We start from the raw sequence: 17373 nt of genomic DNA, 5'->3' as shown, positions 1-17373 counted from the left end.
TAGATACAAAAGTGGTCGTTAAGTGTTCAGAATTGTACCTATGGGTTAATAAAGTACCAGAATAACTTTATTAGACCCATATTAAATTGACATTTATGCCCAATCACATTTTAAAGAAAAAATATCTATTCGTATCTATCAAAATCTATACCAAAAAGGCCAAAAAATAACTGTTTTGCATTGTTGCTAGGGAAAATTTTCTGTTCCATGGAATTTAATGATTATAAATTATTCTCTCATTTTAAAATTATATGAGAGTTATTTTCTATTACTTGAAAAATTGTATCTGTCACAATAAAATAAAAAATTTTAAGATTTTTGACCCAACCCTTTACCATTTTTCACTTTTTATTTATCAAAATATCTAATTTTGTTGCTAGGCAACGAATAGGATTTTTTAAAAAACTCAAAGTCAATCTGTAAAAGAGAAAGTTCTCTACTTTTATGTGAAAGTCATGCAAAATCTGTATTAGCTTGGTATTTTTTTTAAATTGACCTTGAATATTGTCAAAATCAAGGAAAATGCTGAATCAGCAAAAATGCAAAAACATACATATATTCTAATGTCTACCATAGTACTAGCTTCAGATAAAATATCAATGTCTTGTGTGTTTTAAACAAATAATGTGTGTGTCTTTATCATACCAGTAAATGAGAATTATTGTTAAAGATTTGATACATAATTTCAGGCTTTAAAGATCAATGATTTTCAGTGCCTTCAAATAGAAAAATTGGCTGGTTGCTAAGGAAATTACTTTGATCAGGTTTCCGTAGTAACCATGATCCAAAACATTTTTTATTTTACATACATGGATCATAGGTCAAGAGAAATATATGTGTGGAAAATCATTGATTTCTGAGATCCTGAATGTATCACTCAAATATCACATTTGCATGATTTTTACACAGACTAGTACTTAACACAATATGCAGAAACGTTAAGGCACCCTAGAATTAAAAATTCGCAACGTTAAATACTGCATTATTCTCCATTCAAACGAATTCACAACAAGACAACCGTTTCTCAAAGAGTTCACACTATTTAAGAAAAAATCTTTTATTGAATGGTTTTCCATGTGGAGACTATTGGTCGTCCTTAGTTCCGCTAGATTCTGCTGCTGAAAAAGCTGTCTCACACTCCGGTCTTTCTTCTTCCATACATGCTAAATAGGGTTTAGATAAGGATGACAAGGGGTCTTATCGAAATTGTATGTGTCTTGTCAACAAAAGTTACATATCGTCTTCTTACATGTATTCCCCACTCCTCCAGTTTGACCTTGATGGGAGGGCACTTCCGGTTCCGGTTCCATTTATTTTTTACGGATAAACTCTAGGATGATTTCGTGGTGTTTGTTGAAAATCTAGCGATTTCTAACGATTAAAAGTAATTCAGTTACACTTTGTAGGTTTCTCGGGCGGAATCATAAAGATTTTAAGTAAAATAAAGTCATACAGTGAAAGAAAACAGAACTTTCGTCAACTATGACCAGCTTGGGCCATGTCAACTTCACTTGCAACTTGTTGTGTGGACATGCACTGCATTTTATTCCAGCTTTTTTTCTGTTTTTCATTATCAATTAAAGATGGAAGTCGAAAATATGAAGAATGTACACACACAAAAAAAAAAAAACATATGGAACTCGAACTTCATGCTCTTTAACAAAAAAAAGTCATGGTCGAGTAGTTACACTTTCGATTACACTTTTTTTGGCCTTGACAGGTAAGTCATACAAATTAAAGGCAAATTTGTAAGCAACTAGTAAATTGAAGAAAAGGTTTTAAACGTTTTGAAAAAATAAAAGTGGGGACTTAGAAATTTTGACAGGTATATAATGAGGAACGGCCCTTCTTCCAGAATTATTAATTTCAAGGTCCCTGGGTCAGGGATATTATGGGGGCGGGGGGCTCTTATTATATACTAAAAATGAACTAATGCTTTGAAACATGTTCCATGGTATTAATCAGCTGTATATTATGAACAAAGTCGCTTTTGCCGAAATATAATAATGTGTGGTGACAGTGTCATTGGGACTCTGTGGGATGGGGCACTATCGACTATTGCTGAATATTAATGATTAGTTGAAGTGCATTTTCCTCCTTCTCTGCCTGTGGGTCTTAAGTAAGAACAAACATGCTAAGGGTAAACCATGCTCAGCTACAAAATTGCTTATGATGAGCAAGGGTGCTTTCAAAATTGTGAATGTCATGGCCTCTGATTTAAAACATGAACCAAATTTATAATGATTGGAAGTTGTTAAATGATGCTAGAATGACTTAAAAGGTCCATAGGTCTGTTATTTTACAAAATATTTTTGCAAACGACCAATGACGAAATAAGTAATTCATATAATAATATTTCTTGAAAAAGCAGCAGTCAATGATGTCAAAAAGCCTTGACCTTATCAAAGTTAATTAAGAAGGCTAAGTGTATGAAGAAGGATTGGAGATAACGAACAGTATTCAATATCAAAGTCCATAAAACAATATAAGATGGAAGCAGAGCAAATACGGACCTGCGAAACATCAGAAATGGGATCAGGTGCCATGGAGGAGTGAGCATACCCATCTGACCGGACACACCCGCCGTGTGCTCCTTGTCATGATCGGGAAATAACGGAAAAATCCGATGTCAATTCAGTGTATAAATAGGCCTAATGGACTAACAATTAGTATGAAAAACGACGATTATGATGAGCACTGATTCCTTTTTCAAAAATGTATATTTCATTGCCTCTAGTTTAAAACATAAACCAAATTCAATGCTGGAAAATTGTTACATCATAGTCAAGTGACCTATAAGGCCTGTAGAACTCTTCTTCTTTTTGTTGTCTCAAGCAGATCACAGTAGACGCATGAGAATCAGTTTATCATTACTTTGAGTTATATTTTATAGAGGACGAGCAGCAGATAGAAATTCGTCTTAGTCAGAATGACTATAATATCACCGTAGAGGAGAAGGACCAGGAGGGAGGGGCAATAAAGGTCACTAGGCTCCCCCCAGGGACCTCAGAAGAACAAATAATTCTCTTCTTTGAAAATCGTAGGAAGATTGGAGGAGGAGAGGTGGAAAAAGTGGAGTATGATGAAGATTCAAATTGTGCTGTTGTGTGGTTCAAAGATTCTGATGGTAGTATAAGTTCCTGAAATGTTTTGAATTTTTAATTCATGTACTTTAAATCACTTTGTGCATGACAAGCAAGAAGTCTTTTGACTAAAATGAACTTCTCATGTTTAATGTATTATTTGAGATTGTATGGAATAATTACCAAAGTTTCCGTGTCTTAATAAAAAAAAAATCAATACTACCATCCTATCTCGCAAAAATGAGGTGACAAGAAATATTGTATATTTACCCTATGTAGTCTTTATGTTTCTTTTCATTCCCAGTTGTTTCAAGTGTTCTTCAAAAAGCTCCACTTCTTTTCAATAAAAAACAAATTTATGTGGAACAAGGAAAGATGGATGGGAAGAAAGTGGAAAAAGAAGCAGAAGAGAACACTGGAACTTTGTGTACTATAGAAGTTAGAGGTATGAAGGAAACAACATCCATAGATAGTGTAGAATTGTACTTTGACAACAAGAGGAAGTCAGGAGGTGGAGGTGTCGAAGAGGTCAAAGGTGAAGTGGAAGATGGAGTCCTGTATGTCACATTTGAAGATGAAAAAAGTAAGTAAAAATTAAGATCTTAAGTGCTCAGAGGTGTCATGTTTCAAATATTTTCTTTAATCTACCTAAAAAAAAATTTGCATTATATATTTCCTGCAATCTGTCATTTGATTTTCTAAAGTGACAGATTTGTATAGACTATCTTTTCAAATTTATATCATCCAATTAAATCTTAAGTAAAATGGCTATGACGTGCAAAGAAATACTAAGAATTCTTATTTCATTTTCCCGAAGGAAACAGTAAAAGACATTTAGTTTTGGTCTGTCCTTCTGTCTGCCTGTTTTCTGTTTAACCTTGGTCATAACTTTTGGATGGATAGTGTTGATGAATTTATGTTTTTACAAGCATATGTGCTTTCTTTATAGCAAGAAATGTCAAGTGTGGATGAAGGATATGGAGATAACGAACAGTATTCAATATCAAAGTCCACAAAACAATACAAAATAGGAGCAGAGCATACACGGACCTCTAAAACATCAGAGGTGGGATCAGGTGCCATGGAAGAGTGAGCATCCGCTGATGACAGGTCACACCCGCCGTGTGCTCCTTGTCATGACGGGGAAATAGCGGTAAAATCCGTGCATAACGGGAAAATTCATTATATAAATAATGGACTAACAATTAGTATGAAAAAATTCAGTCAGCATTTGACTAAATGGTAAATTGTATTTGCTGACAAGGTGATTCTTCATGTATCAACCATAGAACCTACGAAAAGTTGACTTAGAATACATCTTGTCATGCTAAAGAATAAGTAAATAATTATTAGGGATGTCAATTTCTAACCGGTTAATCGATTAATCGGTCGAAACGATGGTAATCGATTGCAAATTATCTAATCGGTTAGTCGAATCAAAAAATGAAAATATGCGTATTTTTAGCAAAATTTCTCAAGTTGTAATTTTTCATTCCAAATCTCGAACTGTTATTAAACGGTGTCAAAGCTGTCCAATTATAATAATTTGGAGAAAATTACAGCCAACCGTATAATTGACACCAGGGTTTTGGACGGTTTGAGAAGTGCTAACTACTGTTAAAACACCGACCTCTTTCCGGCATGAACATAACCGGCGTTTCTCTAATCATGCTTGAATGGTATTAATTCACTACTGAATACTGTTTAAGTTTGTGTGTAACAACTTTTAATTTGTAACTACCAGTACTAACTACTTTTTGTCATTGAAAATGCCACCACCAACCATGCCAACGACATCGCATGCTTGGAAATATTTTAAGAGAGAGCTAGATGGAAAAACTGTAAAATGTCAAATTTGTTCGATGGAATTAACTTACACTGGGGGGGGGGGGGGACATCAAATATGCTTGCGCACCAGAAAGTAAATTATCGTAGTTTATAAACGAGAAAGAAACACAAAGAGTTGATCCTTTGAAATGATGGGCTGAACATGGGACACAATTTCTTAATGTCGCCGGCTTGGCAAAAAAATATTTATCAATCCCAGGAACATTTGTGCCCTCATCGTCGCAAACCACGGCCAAAATGTACGCTCCTCTCCCATCTGGAGAGAGCTATATATGCGGACTCCGGACCGTGGCTTGAGACGATGCTGTGCCCTCGGAAAGAATATTTTCTACATCCGGAATTATTATCAACAAACTTAGGAATCGTTTGCATCAGCCTTTGTCGATCAAATAATTTTCTTAAACAAAAATCGGCAACTCATTTCAAATACTAATGACATCGACAACAATGAAGAGTGTATAACGATTGTAGATTGACTTGAAAAACTGTTAAATATGAACTACGTAAAGCATGTTTTTTGTGATTTCTTTATCCTTTTTCGTCATATAAAAGATAAATTCACGAATTGTTCTGATTAAATATCAACAGTTTAACACTTTTTAAAAAGGAATTTCTTTCTGTTTCTGAAAAAGAGTTTCTTTTTAAAAAAAAAAAAACAAATATAATTATCAAATAAATATGTATTTTTGATACGACTAACCGGTTAATCGGTCGGAACGTCTAGCGATTAAACGATTGGCAATTCTGTAATCGATTGCCATTCCTAATAATTATATAGGTTAAAACAGGTTAAAATGTTAGCGCTTTCATTATATCTTCAGCCTTTTTGCAAAATTTATTCATTTCAACTTATTTCTAAAAGTTGTTGAGAGAGTTCTCCAGCAAGAGCATAGGGTTGATGGAGCCACTTTGCAAGTCAAAATTTACCAACCGCCTAAGCCCGTACCAATGTACCAAGACAGAGTACTGATAAAAGGATTTAATCCAGAAACAACAAAAGAGGGACTAGTAAATTTCTTAGAAGCCAAATCAAGAGACGATGTCAAAGATGTGATTTATGGACAAGAGCAGGGAACAGCAATAGTTTCTTTTTGGGAATTAAGAGGTACATGTATAGGGCTGGCGATAATCCTGTTTTACTACAATCCTTGTTTAAAGTACTTTTACTTTTTGGGTTTGCAACTTTCACAGTTAAATTCCTTGGGTAGGGCATTAATTAGATAAATTTCTAGTTGCCACTTGTGTAAAACATAGCAGCATGGAAACACACATTAATTGCATGACCTATTTATAACAGTATACGAGGGGCGTTCAATAAATAATGTCATCAGCTCGATGACATACAACATAGGAATCATATGACATTAAGCTTGACTTTCTCTAATTATTGAATCTTTAATGAATTGATAACAGTTTATGTGACCACTTTTCATCGCATAATTTCATTGTGGGAAGCTGGGAAACAAGGGCTACTCGAGACACTGCATTAAAAATGAATGGCCAAGAATCAGTAAACTAGAGTAAAATTGAACGCGTCATTAAAGCTGCTGTAAAACTTGTTAATTTCCCAAAAATATATTAAATGAAATATGTAAAATGTACAGAACCTATGTCTGTTTCATACACACATGAACAGGTGGATTTCAATTTACAAAAATTATATACTGGGCATCAAAAAATGGGTACCGTCCTTGTCAACAAGGACATACAACAACTAATGTATATATAGCGATAATTCAACAAATTATCACTGATTATGTTTTATTGACTTTAAGTAGCATAGCAAATTTGATAGACATCATTTTGGGGGGTAGTTCACACTGTTTTAAAGAAACATTTGATTGTAAAAAAGTTTAATACTCAAAGGTCACCCTATATTTTAAAAAATGAGTGAAAACGAGAGCGTGTAGAAAATCTAAACAATTATTTTTAAAAAATCAAAAATTGTTCTTATCCACGTTTTTCTGAAATTCAAACAGATCATGAAACTTAAATCCATTTTGCGTTAAACCCTCAAAACAAATTTAGAATGAGATGTACTTGAAAAAACTGCAAAGGCCTAAGAAGAGCAAAATTTGCAAGAACACAAAGACAGTTTTATACGCTATTTTCTTAAATATTAGCGGTCTTGTTGTTCAAATTCATATATAGGGAGGCAGTTAAATTTCTGGTGGAGTCTAGTAAGCAAAATATTTGCCAAAAAATTGAAAGGTTTATGAGAGGAAGGAAACAGAATGAGGAATTCACTACATTAAAGTTCTTCCTGACAGCGTCCAAACCCACAGGCCATAAAGAGTAAAGGAGTTTTGGGGTAAATAGAATGTTAATGTTTTGTCACATCAACAACATTCGGCAGATCTTTCAATCTTTGACTTGTTTAATTTCACAAACTTAGAAAAACACCTTTCAGAAAGAAAAAAAACAAGTACAGCAAATCATAGGATCTGCCATTTTCCAGTATACGAAGGGTCATACTCAAAACTGTGTTCTAAAAACAATTAGAAATTGAATAAAAATGTTACAGACATGTGTTTTAATTAAAAGAGAATATTTTAGTTAAATCATGAAGACAAAATCATAGAAAAGCGTTTTTTGTTTCTTTCCGATCCCTGATGACATTATTTATTGAACGCCCCTCGTAAACACTTTTAGCAAAAAAACCACGAACATGTATTTTGGCAGTAACTGTAAAATGAAGAGAAGTAAAGTCAGGAGCAGAGAGAGAGAGAGAGAGAGAGAGAGAGAGAGAGAGTTTAAAAAGTTCAATAATTGCTTTTGCCAGTTTGTTTTTAATTATATAAAGTTATATTTTAAAATCTTTTTAAAGTGTCATTCAATGTCATGGGGAGGTTAAAAATATTAGGAAGGTAAAGATAAAAAAAATTGAAATTTTGAAGTTTAATTTCTCCTTTCAGTAATTTAGTTCGATTGGTTTAAATGTATTTTGAAAAAAAAGAAGATAATGTCCTAACGGAAATTAAGCCAAAAAATTGTGAGTTATGATAAAATATGAAAAAAAACATGTACACGGTTGCTTAACGTCAATATATTTATCTTTTTTTAAGTTTGAAAAAAGTATCTTTGAAACTAAGAAAAATGGAAATTAATGAATAATTCATGGTCACAGGAGGCCCGGGAAATTATGCCACATTTGAATTCTGTCCACAAAAAATAACAAGTGAAGGTCAAAGTCAAAAGTTGATGCAACGGTTTGATATATGTCACAAAAAACAATCAGAGAAAGAAGTTTTACATGTAGTTATAATTATCTTGTAATATTTTTCTTTTAAACTGAGCTAAAGTCTGACAGACAAAAGGAATGCTTTTATGACAGAAGACCGAAGTGAGAAGCACCTTGGAAGGGCTTACACATATTTCAATGAATCTATGATGGTTATTTAATGTTCTAGTGTCTTACCCAAGAAAGTTCTTAGTATTGAATGTTGATATATAAATTGATTAAGATTTAAAGTAAAATGCTACTTTTGTTAATAATTTTCAGACTTTGGAAAACTCGAGGCAGCATGTCAAATGAATGCCTTACAAAAACACTACCTATCAGTGAGAAGAGTCCCTATCTCTAACTGTGTAATTGTATCTGGATTTGGAGAGAGCACATCAGTGGATACACTGGAATTCTATTTCGACAATAAGAAGCGAAGTGGTGGGGGTGGAGTCAAGGAAGCCATAATCAACTCTGAAGATAGAACATGTCTTGTTTACTTTGAAGATCCTGCAGGTGAGAAAACATTTAGGATTTATTATTTCTCTCCTCACTCATGTCATTGCTTTCAATTACTTTTTTCAGGAGGTTAAATTGGATACGATTTCAGGTTACCTTTTCATGACAAACTTTCACAGAAATGGCAATTTAATTTGAAAATCTAATAAAGGAGTATTAGCCATTAAAGGTGAATAAAAACAGATTAAGAGGCAGTCAACCGAAAAACCAGGCAATGGGTGGCACATCGCATGTCATGGATTTTAATTATTTTTTGCATGTAGACTTATTAAAGCAAGTGTTTACACGTGACAACATCAAAATTTTTTTTAGTTGTCCTCTAGTCCTATTTTTGGTAAATGCCTAATTTTAAGTGCAAAAAGGTCAACATGAGGGTAAAAAAATTACAGTAACTACGTTTTGATTTTGTTTTTTTATGAAACAGATACTCAAAAGCTGGATATGTCAATCAATAATATTTATAACATAGACTCTTATCTTTTATTTTATAATGAATAAGACTCCAAATTATATTTGTTTAGAAAAAAATTATGTGGTCAAAAATTGAGTTTAGCAAGTGACTTTTTCAATTCTGCATCCAATTTTCCATCTGTTATAAAATCCAATACATTACTACACAGAATTTATTCCTAATGTTTTTATGAAAACACAGTACAAACTTTTGAGTCACTTAATAAAACTGGTGGGAACAGGTATATTGGGAGAAATAAAAGGGGTCAAATTTACCTATTATCTATGATTTTTCCCAAATTAAACCGATCCCGATCGGAATTATATAAAGAAGAAAATATTATAATTGTACTGTTGAATTTGACTCTTTTGTTGTAATATAGTTAAAAAAATTACTTTATTTATTTTCATACATGTCTTATAGATGGCATTTGTCTTTAGTTTGATGACTTTATAAATTTTACATTATTTTCGATCGGGATCGGTTTTATTTCAATCGGAATTGGTTTTTACCAGATATTTCCTAAAATTGGTTCTTTATTTTATTTTATCAGAAAAATCTGCATAGCTTTTGTTTCTTTACAGTCTGTAAATGTTTTAAACAAGTTGCTGTCCTTTAAAAAAGGACTGCAATACGTGGACCATATACATGTGTTTCTAACCGAAATTCAATTTAAGAAAATGTCTAGGTGTAGTGAATATTCATGTAAGTTTGGTTTAAATTTTCTACAATGACCTACCTACTTATGACTGATTCTAGTCTTAAAGCATTGTTAAATTTTATCTCCGATTAGCCTTTAGTTTTGTCAGTTTAAAAAATCGGGCTATATTGGCACATGTAGCCCATAATGGCTGGGACTTAAAACCTGTTCTGGATTTCTACGGAAGAAATTTTATTATGGGAAAATAGATCTGATGGTTCACGTGTAGCACAGCTCTGTAGTACGCAGATATTTTTCTTTTTGTCGGAGATCCGCCCCCCCCCCCCCCTCTATCAATACCTCTACATACCTCTATCAAACGGTATTTGGATTGCTGAAATATCAAATTATTTTGCGAGCCTTGAAGCACAAAACTAATGCTGGTAAAAACTTGTTTTATCTTTTAAAAGCTAGAACTAGCTAGAACTGACGTTTTTATTCAAGTTGTTAAGTTACATGTATCTATATACGCAAGTTCTCCCTACTTTTTAAAATGCTTATACATGTGCCACAGAATTAATATTTAGATTGAATAAGAGAATATACATAAGTATATGTTTAAGAGAGATTTTCGGATCCGCCAATGAATACATGTATATAAATACGGAGTGCGGATCTGAAAGCGTGATATGTCAATGAAGGGCATATTCTAATTCTTATAGGGCGAACAAGTAGAGCTTTTTAAAAAAGCTTACCGTCTTTAGCAACAATCTTAAACAGTAAACTGATCTACACCTCTCAGGCCGTATAATTCTTTTGAATTTCTTGATTTTGTATTTCTACATTAGCTTTTTACTGACATCAGCCCAACCACGGTTGTCGCTCGGTCATCTCCGTAAACTTTGACTGGCCGAGAGCTTTCGGCAAACCTCGGCTGATTCCATTCCATTTTTCAAACAAGAAAGGGGAAAAGAATAATAACAAATTGCAAAGCCTGCAAGCAATAAAAATCAAATTCTATTTATAATGAAATTAAAGAGATCTTTTTATTTATTGCTATAAAAAATATCATGTTATTAAGAATTAATTACTGCTGATTTTGTTGTTCGTTTTGTCATTTTTTTTAAGATTGAAAATCTTGCAAAATTGTTAAGTCGTACGAAAATTGGATCATCCGAAAGTTATCTCCCTTGTCTTGAACAGCATTTCAACCAATGAAATAATTGAAAATTTTCTCATCATGCAATTTCTACCAATCACAATAGAGAGGAAGTGCATAGTCCGAAGACTGTAAAAAACTTCAACTATACAATACCGTCTTCCAAGGAAGACGGTAATTATTCTACGGGCAAGTTGCCTAAGGGGCAAACTCTCTAGCATTCTCGCGCATGCGTAGCCTGTCGTTTGCCCATGGCATCCGGTTTAACCTCGCTTATATATATACTGCGTGGACCTCAGGGTCCACGCAATGATTTTGTCCATAGATTGAAATGTACGTGTACTAGGATATTTAAATTCTTGATGTCTTTTAGGTGCATGAAGAATTCAAATAGAGTACATGTAAAACGTATATGTTTGATTTCTTGATACTCGGTATTTGTACATGCATTATGCAACAACTGAGAGCAGACAACTTAGCATCATTAAATATCTTATTTCCAAGTATTTATTTTAATTATTATTTTTTCAGAAATTAAAGAGTTAAATTCTATGAGTGGCGAAATTATTCTTGCACATCTGTACCTAAATACAGAAAATATATTTTATGTTCACAGTCTCGGCTTTATCCAAGTTTTTCAATCTGTCATCTGTTAAGCCTTTTACCCTATATTTCCCTCTTTTACAAAATTTTGTTATATGTAAATGAAAAAATAAGTTCTTTCATATATATATATATATATATATATATATATATATATATATATATATATATATATATATATATATATATATATATATATATATATATATATATATATATATATATATATATATATATATATATATATATATATATATATATATAAGTGTGGAAAAACATTTCTTGTGAATGAAAATATGACCTGTAAGAGCAAAAACCTCCTTTATTGTATTACGTGTAACAACTGCGGAGAGGAATACATCGGCCAGACCGGGACCCAATTAACCGCCCGAATGCGCGTACATCGCCAACAAATTAACAATCCGAGCCTAAGAAACACGCCATGCAGTGAACATTTCGATATTTGCTCACAAGGAAACTACTGTGTGTTCCCCTTTTATAAACTTAGGAACGATTCCACTGCAATGAGATTAGCAAAAGAAAACTACTTCATAAATCTTTTTTCACCAAAACTGAACAAACATTAACATTGAGAAATTACCTAATTTTATATATCATCAATTAGAATTTCTGTTTACTTTGTTTATTGAGACTGAAAAATATGTGATGTATTGTCTATTATTGTCCAATTTGATTTTCCCTAACTTTTACGTAACGTAGCCATACTATGACGTCATAGATTAATTCCTTCCCTGCAAAGACTCTCATGACGTCATGACGTCATAGTTAACGTTACTAAGCAAAACAATCAGTTCAATTTATGTACACCTGAAGACGGATTATGAAATCCAGAAAGCGCTTGTGTTAAATGAAATTTGGAAACTTCATTTTCTTTTTCTTTTATAATTATATATTGCACAAGCAACAAATTAAAGTCCCTAGTGTGCGTAATACACCGTGTTGTGAACATTTCGCAAAATGTGGCAAAGGAATATTTAAGATTTTCCCTTTTTATAAACTTCCATGATATATATATATATATATATATATATATATATATATATATATATATATATATATATATATACAATAACTATATATATATGACATTTGTATATATATATATATATATAAATGTTTTGTGATATTTTTGGATTTTTACTTTTAAATATATATATATATATATATATATATATATATATATATATATATATATATATATATATATATATATATATATATATATATAAGCACTAAAAATGACCAACGACACGAACAATAAAAATTGTCAAATTTTCGGGACGCCCTGTCCCTTCCTCAGGACAAAGAAAAAAGTTAAAAAGTCATAAGAACAAAGGAAAAAGAGAAACAAAAATAACTAGCACTACTACTAAACTACTAAACACTAAATATTTACAAACTTAGTTACATGTTGAATTGGAAATTTTTAAGAACACTATTAAAGAAAGAAATCCGGACCGCTATGAAATATGTCCGGACTATCGGGTATACTCGGGTGTCGTTGGTCATTTTTAGTGCTTTATATGAATTTCCATCCGTGACCTTGTATCTACTTGGTAGATCCGACATTTAGGATATACAGTGTTGTTGGTCTTTTTAGTGCTTTATATAATATATATATATATATATATATATATATATATATATATATATATATATATATATATATATATATATATATATATATATATATATATGTATCCAAAAGAAATAAAATAAATATCTCAGTGTCCAGTAATCAATATTAAAATAAAATAAAAAGGCAACACTTGTTAAAACGTAAGCGCTTTCATTGTTTTCTTCAGACGTTTTAAACAATTTAAACTTGTGACGTAATAACGTTACCTGGTGGTAACGTCAAAAACAATACAATACGTCACAATACTGATTTTACATGAGTTAAAAGAAAATAAGCATATTGTTTGTATGCAAATGTCAGTGTTTTACAAAAAATATAAAAATGTAAAGTGAACTATTTAGTGATGGTTTTAACAGTTTTATAAAGTATTTCTCCTTTTCTCGTCTTTGCACCACATTGTCTGTATAAAGTTGGTAAAATGGAAAAACTGAAAATTGTCCCCGGCCACAAATATCAAGATGTCCGCTTACATTTATTTTACGGTATTCAGGTTGGTTAATGTGCTGTTTGTGTATGCGGATACGTGTACGTATGGTTCCAGTTGGGGAAACTGGAACCACACTACGTACACGTATCCGCATACACAAACAGCACATAAACCAACCTGAATACCGTAAAATAAATGTAAGCGGACATCTTGATATTTGTGGCCGGGGACAATTTTCAGTTTTTCCATTTTACCAACTTTATACAGACAATGTGGTGCAAAGACGAGAAAAGGAGAAATACTTTATAAAACTGTTAAAACCATCACTAAATAGTTCACTTTAGACATTTTTATATTTTTTGTAAAACACTGACATTTGCATACAAACAATATGCTTATTTTCTTTTAACTCATGTAAAAGTTTCTTCTTTCAGTATTGTGACGTCATTGTATTGTTTTTGACGTTACCACCAGGTAACGTTATTACGTCACAAGTTTAAATTGTTTAAAACGTCTGAAGAAAACAATGAAAGCGCTTACGTTTTAACAAGTGTTGCCTTTTTATTTTATTTTAATGTATATATATATATATATATATATATATATATATATATATATATATATATATATATATATATATATATATATATATATATATATATATATATCATTTTTTAAGTGCCCACAAATCGCAAGCAAAAATCAGGGGAGGGGGGAGGTCAAGGCGGCATCAAGGCATTTTTTTTTTCATTTTAGAATTGGCCAACATAGTTATATATTTTAACTTCGTGATTGTTTCTATCTCCAAATTATGAAAATTAAAAAAGAATGCGAAATGTTTCACTAAACCATCTTCCGTTTAAGTGTCTGTGCCAAATTGAAGTGGGGAGTTCAGCAGTAATTTTCCTCGATAAATAGCTTTATAACATTTATCAGGGCTTATGTTTTATATCTTAATCGTACCACTGATTGTTTTATTTTAAAATTGACTGCATAGATGAATATATTCAAGATTTTAAAAATATTATGAAGTTAACATTTCAACTTCATTACATTAAATGCTGCGTTTATCTAAAATATTCACTATTCCTAGATAAACAGAAGAAAAAATCTCTTCACATCCCAATTACTTAAGAAATGTTCATTTATATACATGTAAACACTAAAATAATTATTTTTACACATATCCTAGTTAATCAGTTTTAAAAGAAATAGTTCGCAGACATGTATAAGAGATATAAAAAATATTATTTATCATTTAGGATAATGCACTCTGTAGAGTAATTGAACAGAAAAAGAGAAATTATTTATTTCTAATACTTTTTCTTTGCACTTTTACGCAAAGAATTTACAAACTTCTCTGGAAAACTTGTTACTATTTAATTGTGACGCAGTATTAGTCAGGTATATGACGTCACTGATACATCAATGGAAACGTGGATTCAGCCTGAATAATACAGCCCATTTTTATCTAAATATTACGTTTGAAGGCGAAAATGAGTTCTATTTTGAATATAGAGTAGTTATTTTTTGTTAAATTATTTTCTTTAGTGTATCGATTCTAAATATTTCACTAGGATTCCGATAGCAAGGTGTGTAACAGATTTACAGAATCCACGGGGGATAACTCTTGCATTGCAAAATTTCATAAAAACGTCTATATATTTTGCCAGAAAACTAATTCAAAAGTGTTTTTCCCACCGATTTTATTTTTGAAACAGAAAAATGAAATATTTCTTGATCTAGTTCAGCGTGAATTACAGTCCTGTTAAAAATGTATTGGAAATTACAGTTCTTTGTTTCTGACCTAAATTCAATGGTTTATATAGGGGAATTCAAAAACACGAAAGAAAAGGATATTTTAATAATAGGCAATTTTCAAACAAATCTTCGATTACATTATTCCATTTGGACTACATTGATTTTGTATTCAATAAAATATCAAATATTCCTCACATTCGATGTGCCGCCTATCAGTACAATACTGCCTGGTTTTTCGGTGGACTGCCTCTTAAAAGGTAATATTTTCTGTATAATATCACGACTTATATATTGTAATAGCATTTCACACGGAAATATATTAAAAATTTTATTTCATATCAAAGGTATTGAAACTTCAAATGTTTGGATGGGTTCGATTGAAACATTCTTGCACTTTCACACATTATAATTTATTTTAATACTTAGGAAAAGTGGCAATCGTGTTGTGTATTAAAGGCAGAGATTTTAAGCAAAAATGTTATTCAAAAATGCCTGGTCTGGGTAGCCCTGTCAATCAAGTGCGTGAAGGTCCATCATTGGATGCTGGAACATGATTGACATTTACTTACTGGTCCCTATGTATACCCTGTACGCCATGTTTGGGAGTCGTGGGGACCTTAAAATTAACTTCTGATCTTTTGATGTTTACCGAACATAGCATAGATAAACTGTATTACTATGAAAATATTTTGATTGATAACATATGAATAAAATGTACCTTCAGTATTTGAAAGGTTTATAATATAAAAATTGTGCATTTTTTTGAAAAAAAAATTAACCTTTGATAATAAAACTTATATTCTGAATGAAATTTCGAGATTAATTTTCATATGCTAAATGGTAAATCTAAAATGGAAATGTTATTGATAAAGTTCAGAGCAGCACTGTGTGAAAATTTAAAAATATTTATAAATGTTACTAATCATGGTCACTTATATTTTCCTTTTTTATTCAGATAAGAATTTACAAGCAATCCTTTTTAGCTTGTTTCATGGTGACAAAGTCTCATTAAGATGTGGATAAACCTATTGAAATGTAGTTAACACACTCTCCTTTTATTTAATAGGTGGGATCCAGGGGATGGACGAATTAAGTCTAATTTGGTTGTTACAAGATTTTTTTTAATTTTAAAACTCATACACTAACATCTAAATTTATCTTTGTTTTAATATTTGAATTTATAATATGATAACAAAAATATTTTTAATCGGTAGGGGTCTTTTCAAACATTCAAAAATAATTCATTATATGATTGAGAAACCGTTTTACAACTAGTTTAAAATTGTCTCAAAATTTCCAACACAGGTAAAGTTTGACATCTGGGTATTTGACTGTGTATTAAATCACTTCCTGTGTATAGGGATTAGGAGACAGTTGACCACAGGTAGACTGCTAGCCCCCAAGGCATTCACACTTGTACAAAATAAGCCCCTCTCTGACACGAATTTATCACTCGGTAAAAAAATTCTGCCTGTAATGAAAATATCAAAAAAATTTATCCAGAAAAATAATTATATTAAGAGTAGAAATATTTGAAAGCAGAACCCCCTTCTCAAGTATCGTCATTCCGCTCTTTGTATTGTATACAGAGTTTACCAAATGTACACACCCTTGAAACGTACACAGTTTTTGTAAACAGGGGAAAAACTCTGTTATTGTTAAGGTTTACGATTCACCGGGTTTGTTCAATTGTTTAAGTCTGCTCACCATACACTGTACAGACAGAAAAAAACACTGTGTGTATGTTTTGCTTTCGAACATTTCTACTCTGAATTTTCTTGATTATAGTTTCAATATTTTTCATTAATGCACAACAAGATTGCCACTTTTTTAAGTGTTAAAAACAAAATTTAAATTTGTGTAAATGCAAGGATGTGTCAACCAAAGTCGTCTAAAAATTTAAAGTTTCAATAACTTTTAGATGAAATAAGATTTTTAATATATTTTTATGTGAAATGCTATTGCAATATATAAGTCATGATATGATACAGAAAATTAG

The 17373-nt window shown here is 31.5% G+C and overlaps 1 protein-coding gene across 1 annotated transcript in view; it reads left to right on the top strand.

Annotated features, from left to right (window-relative positions):
• The window catches only part of LOC134281522 (uncharacterized), a 42487-nt gene that overhangs the window by 11305 nt on the left and 13809 nt on the right, over nucleotides 1-17373 (top strand). Inside the window, exons 3-6 of the mRNA XM_062763978.1 lie at nucleotides 2894-3127; nucleotides 3388-3666; nucleotides 5794-6036; nucleotides 8434-8670. Of these exons, the coding sequence (XP_062619962.1) occupies nucleotides 2894-3127; nucleotides 3388-3666; nucleotides 5794-6036; nucleotides 8434-8670 (993 nt within the window). The remainder of the gene's footprint in view (nucleotides 1-2893; nucleotides 3128-3387; nucleotides 3667-5793; nucleotides 6037-8433; nucleotides 8671-17373) is intronic.

The sequence above is a fragment of the Saccostrea cucullata genome, unplaced genomic scaffold, assembly GCF_032062105.1.
Source record: "Saccostrea cucullata isolate Sc308-1 unplaced genomic scaffold, CSIRO_AGI_Scuc_v1 ctg841, whole genome shotgun sequence".
Lineage (NCBI taxonomy): Eukaryota > Metazoa > Mollusca > Bivalvia > Ostreida > Ostreidae > Saccostrea > Saccostrea cuccullata.
This window is presented reverse-complemented; position numbering and strand designations above follow the sequence as displayed.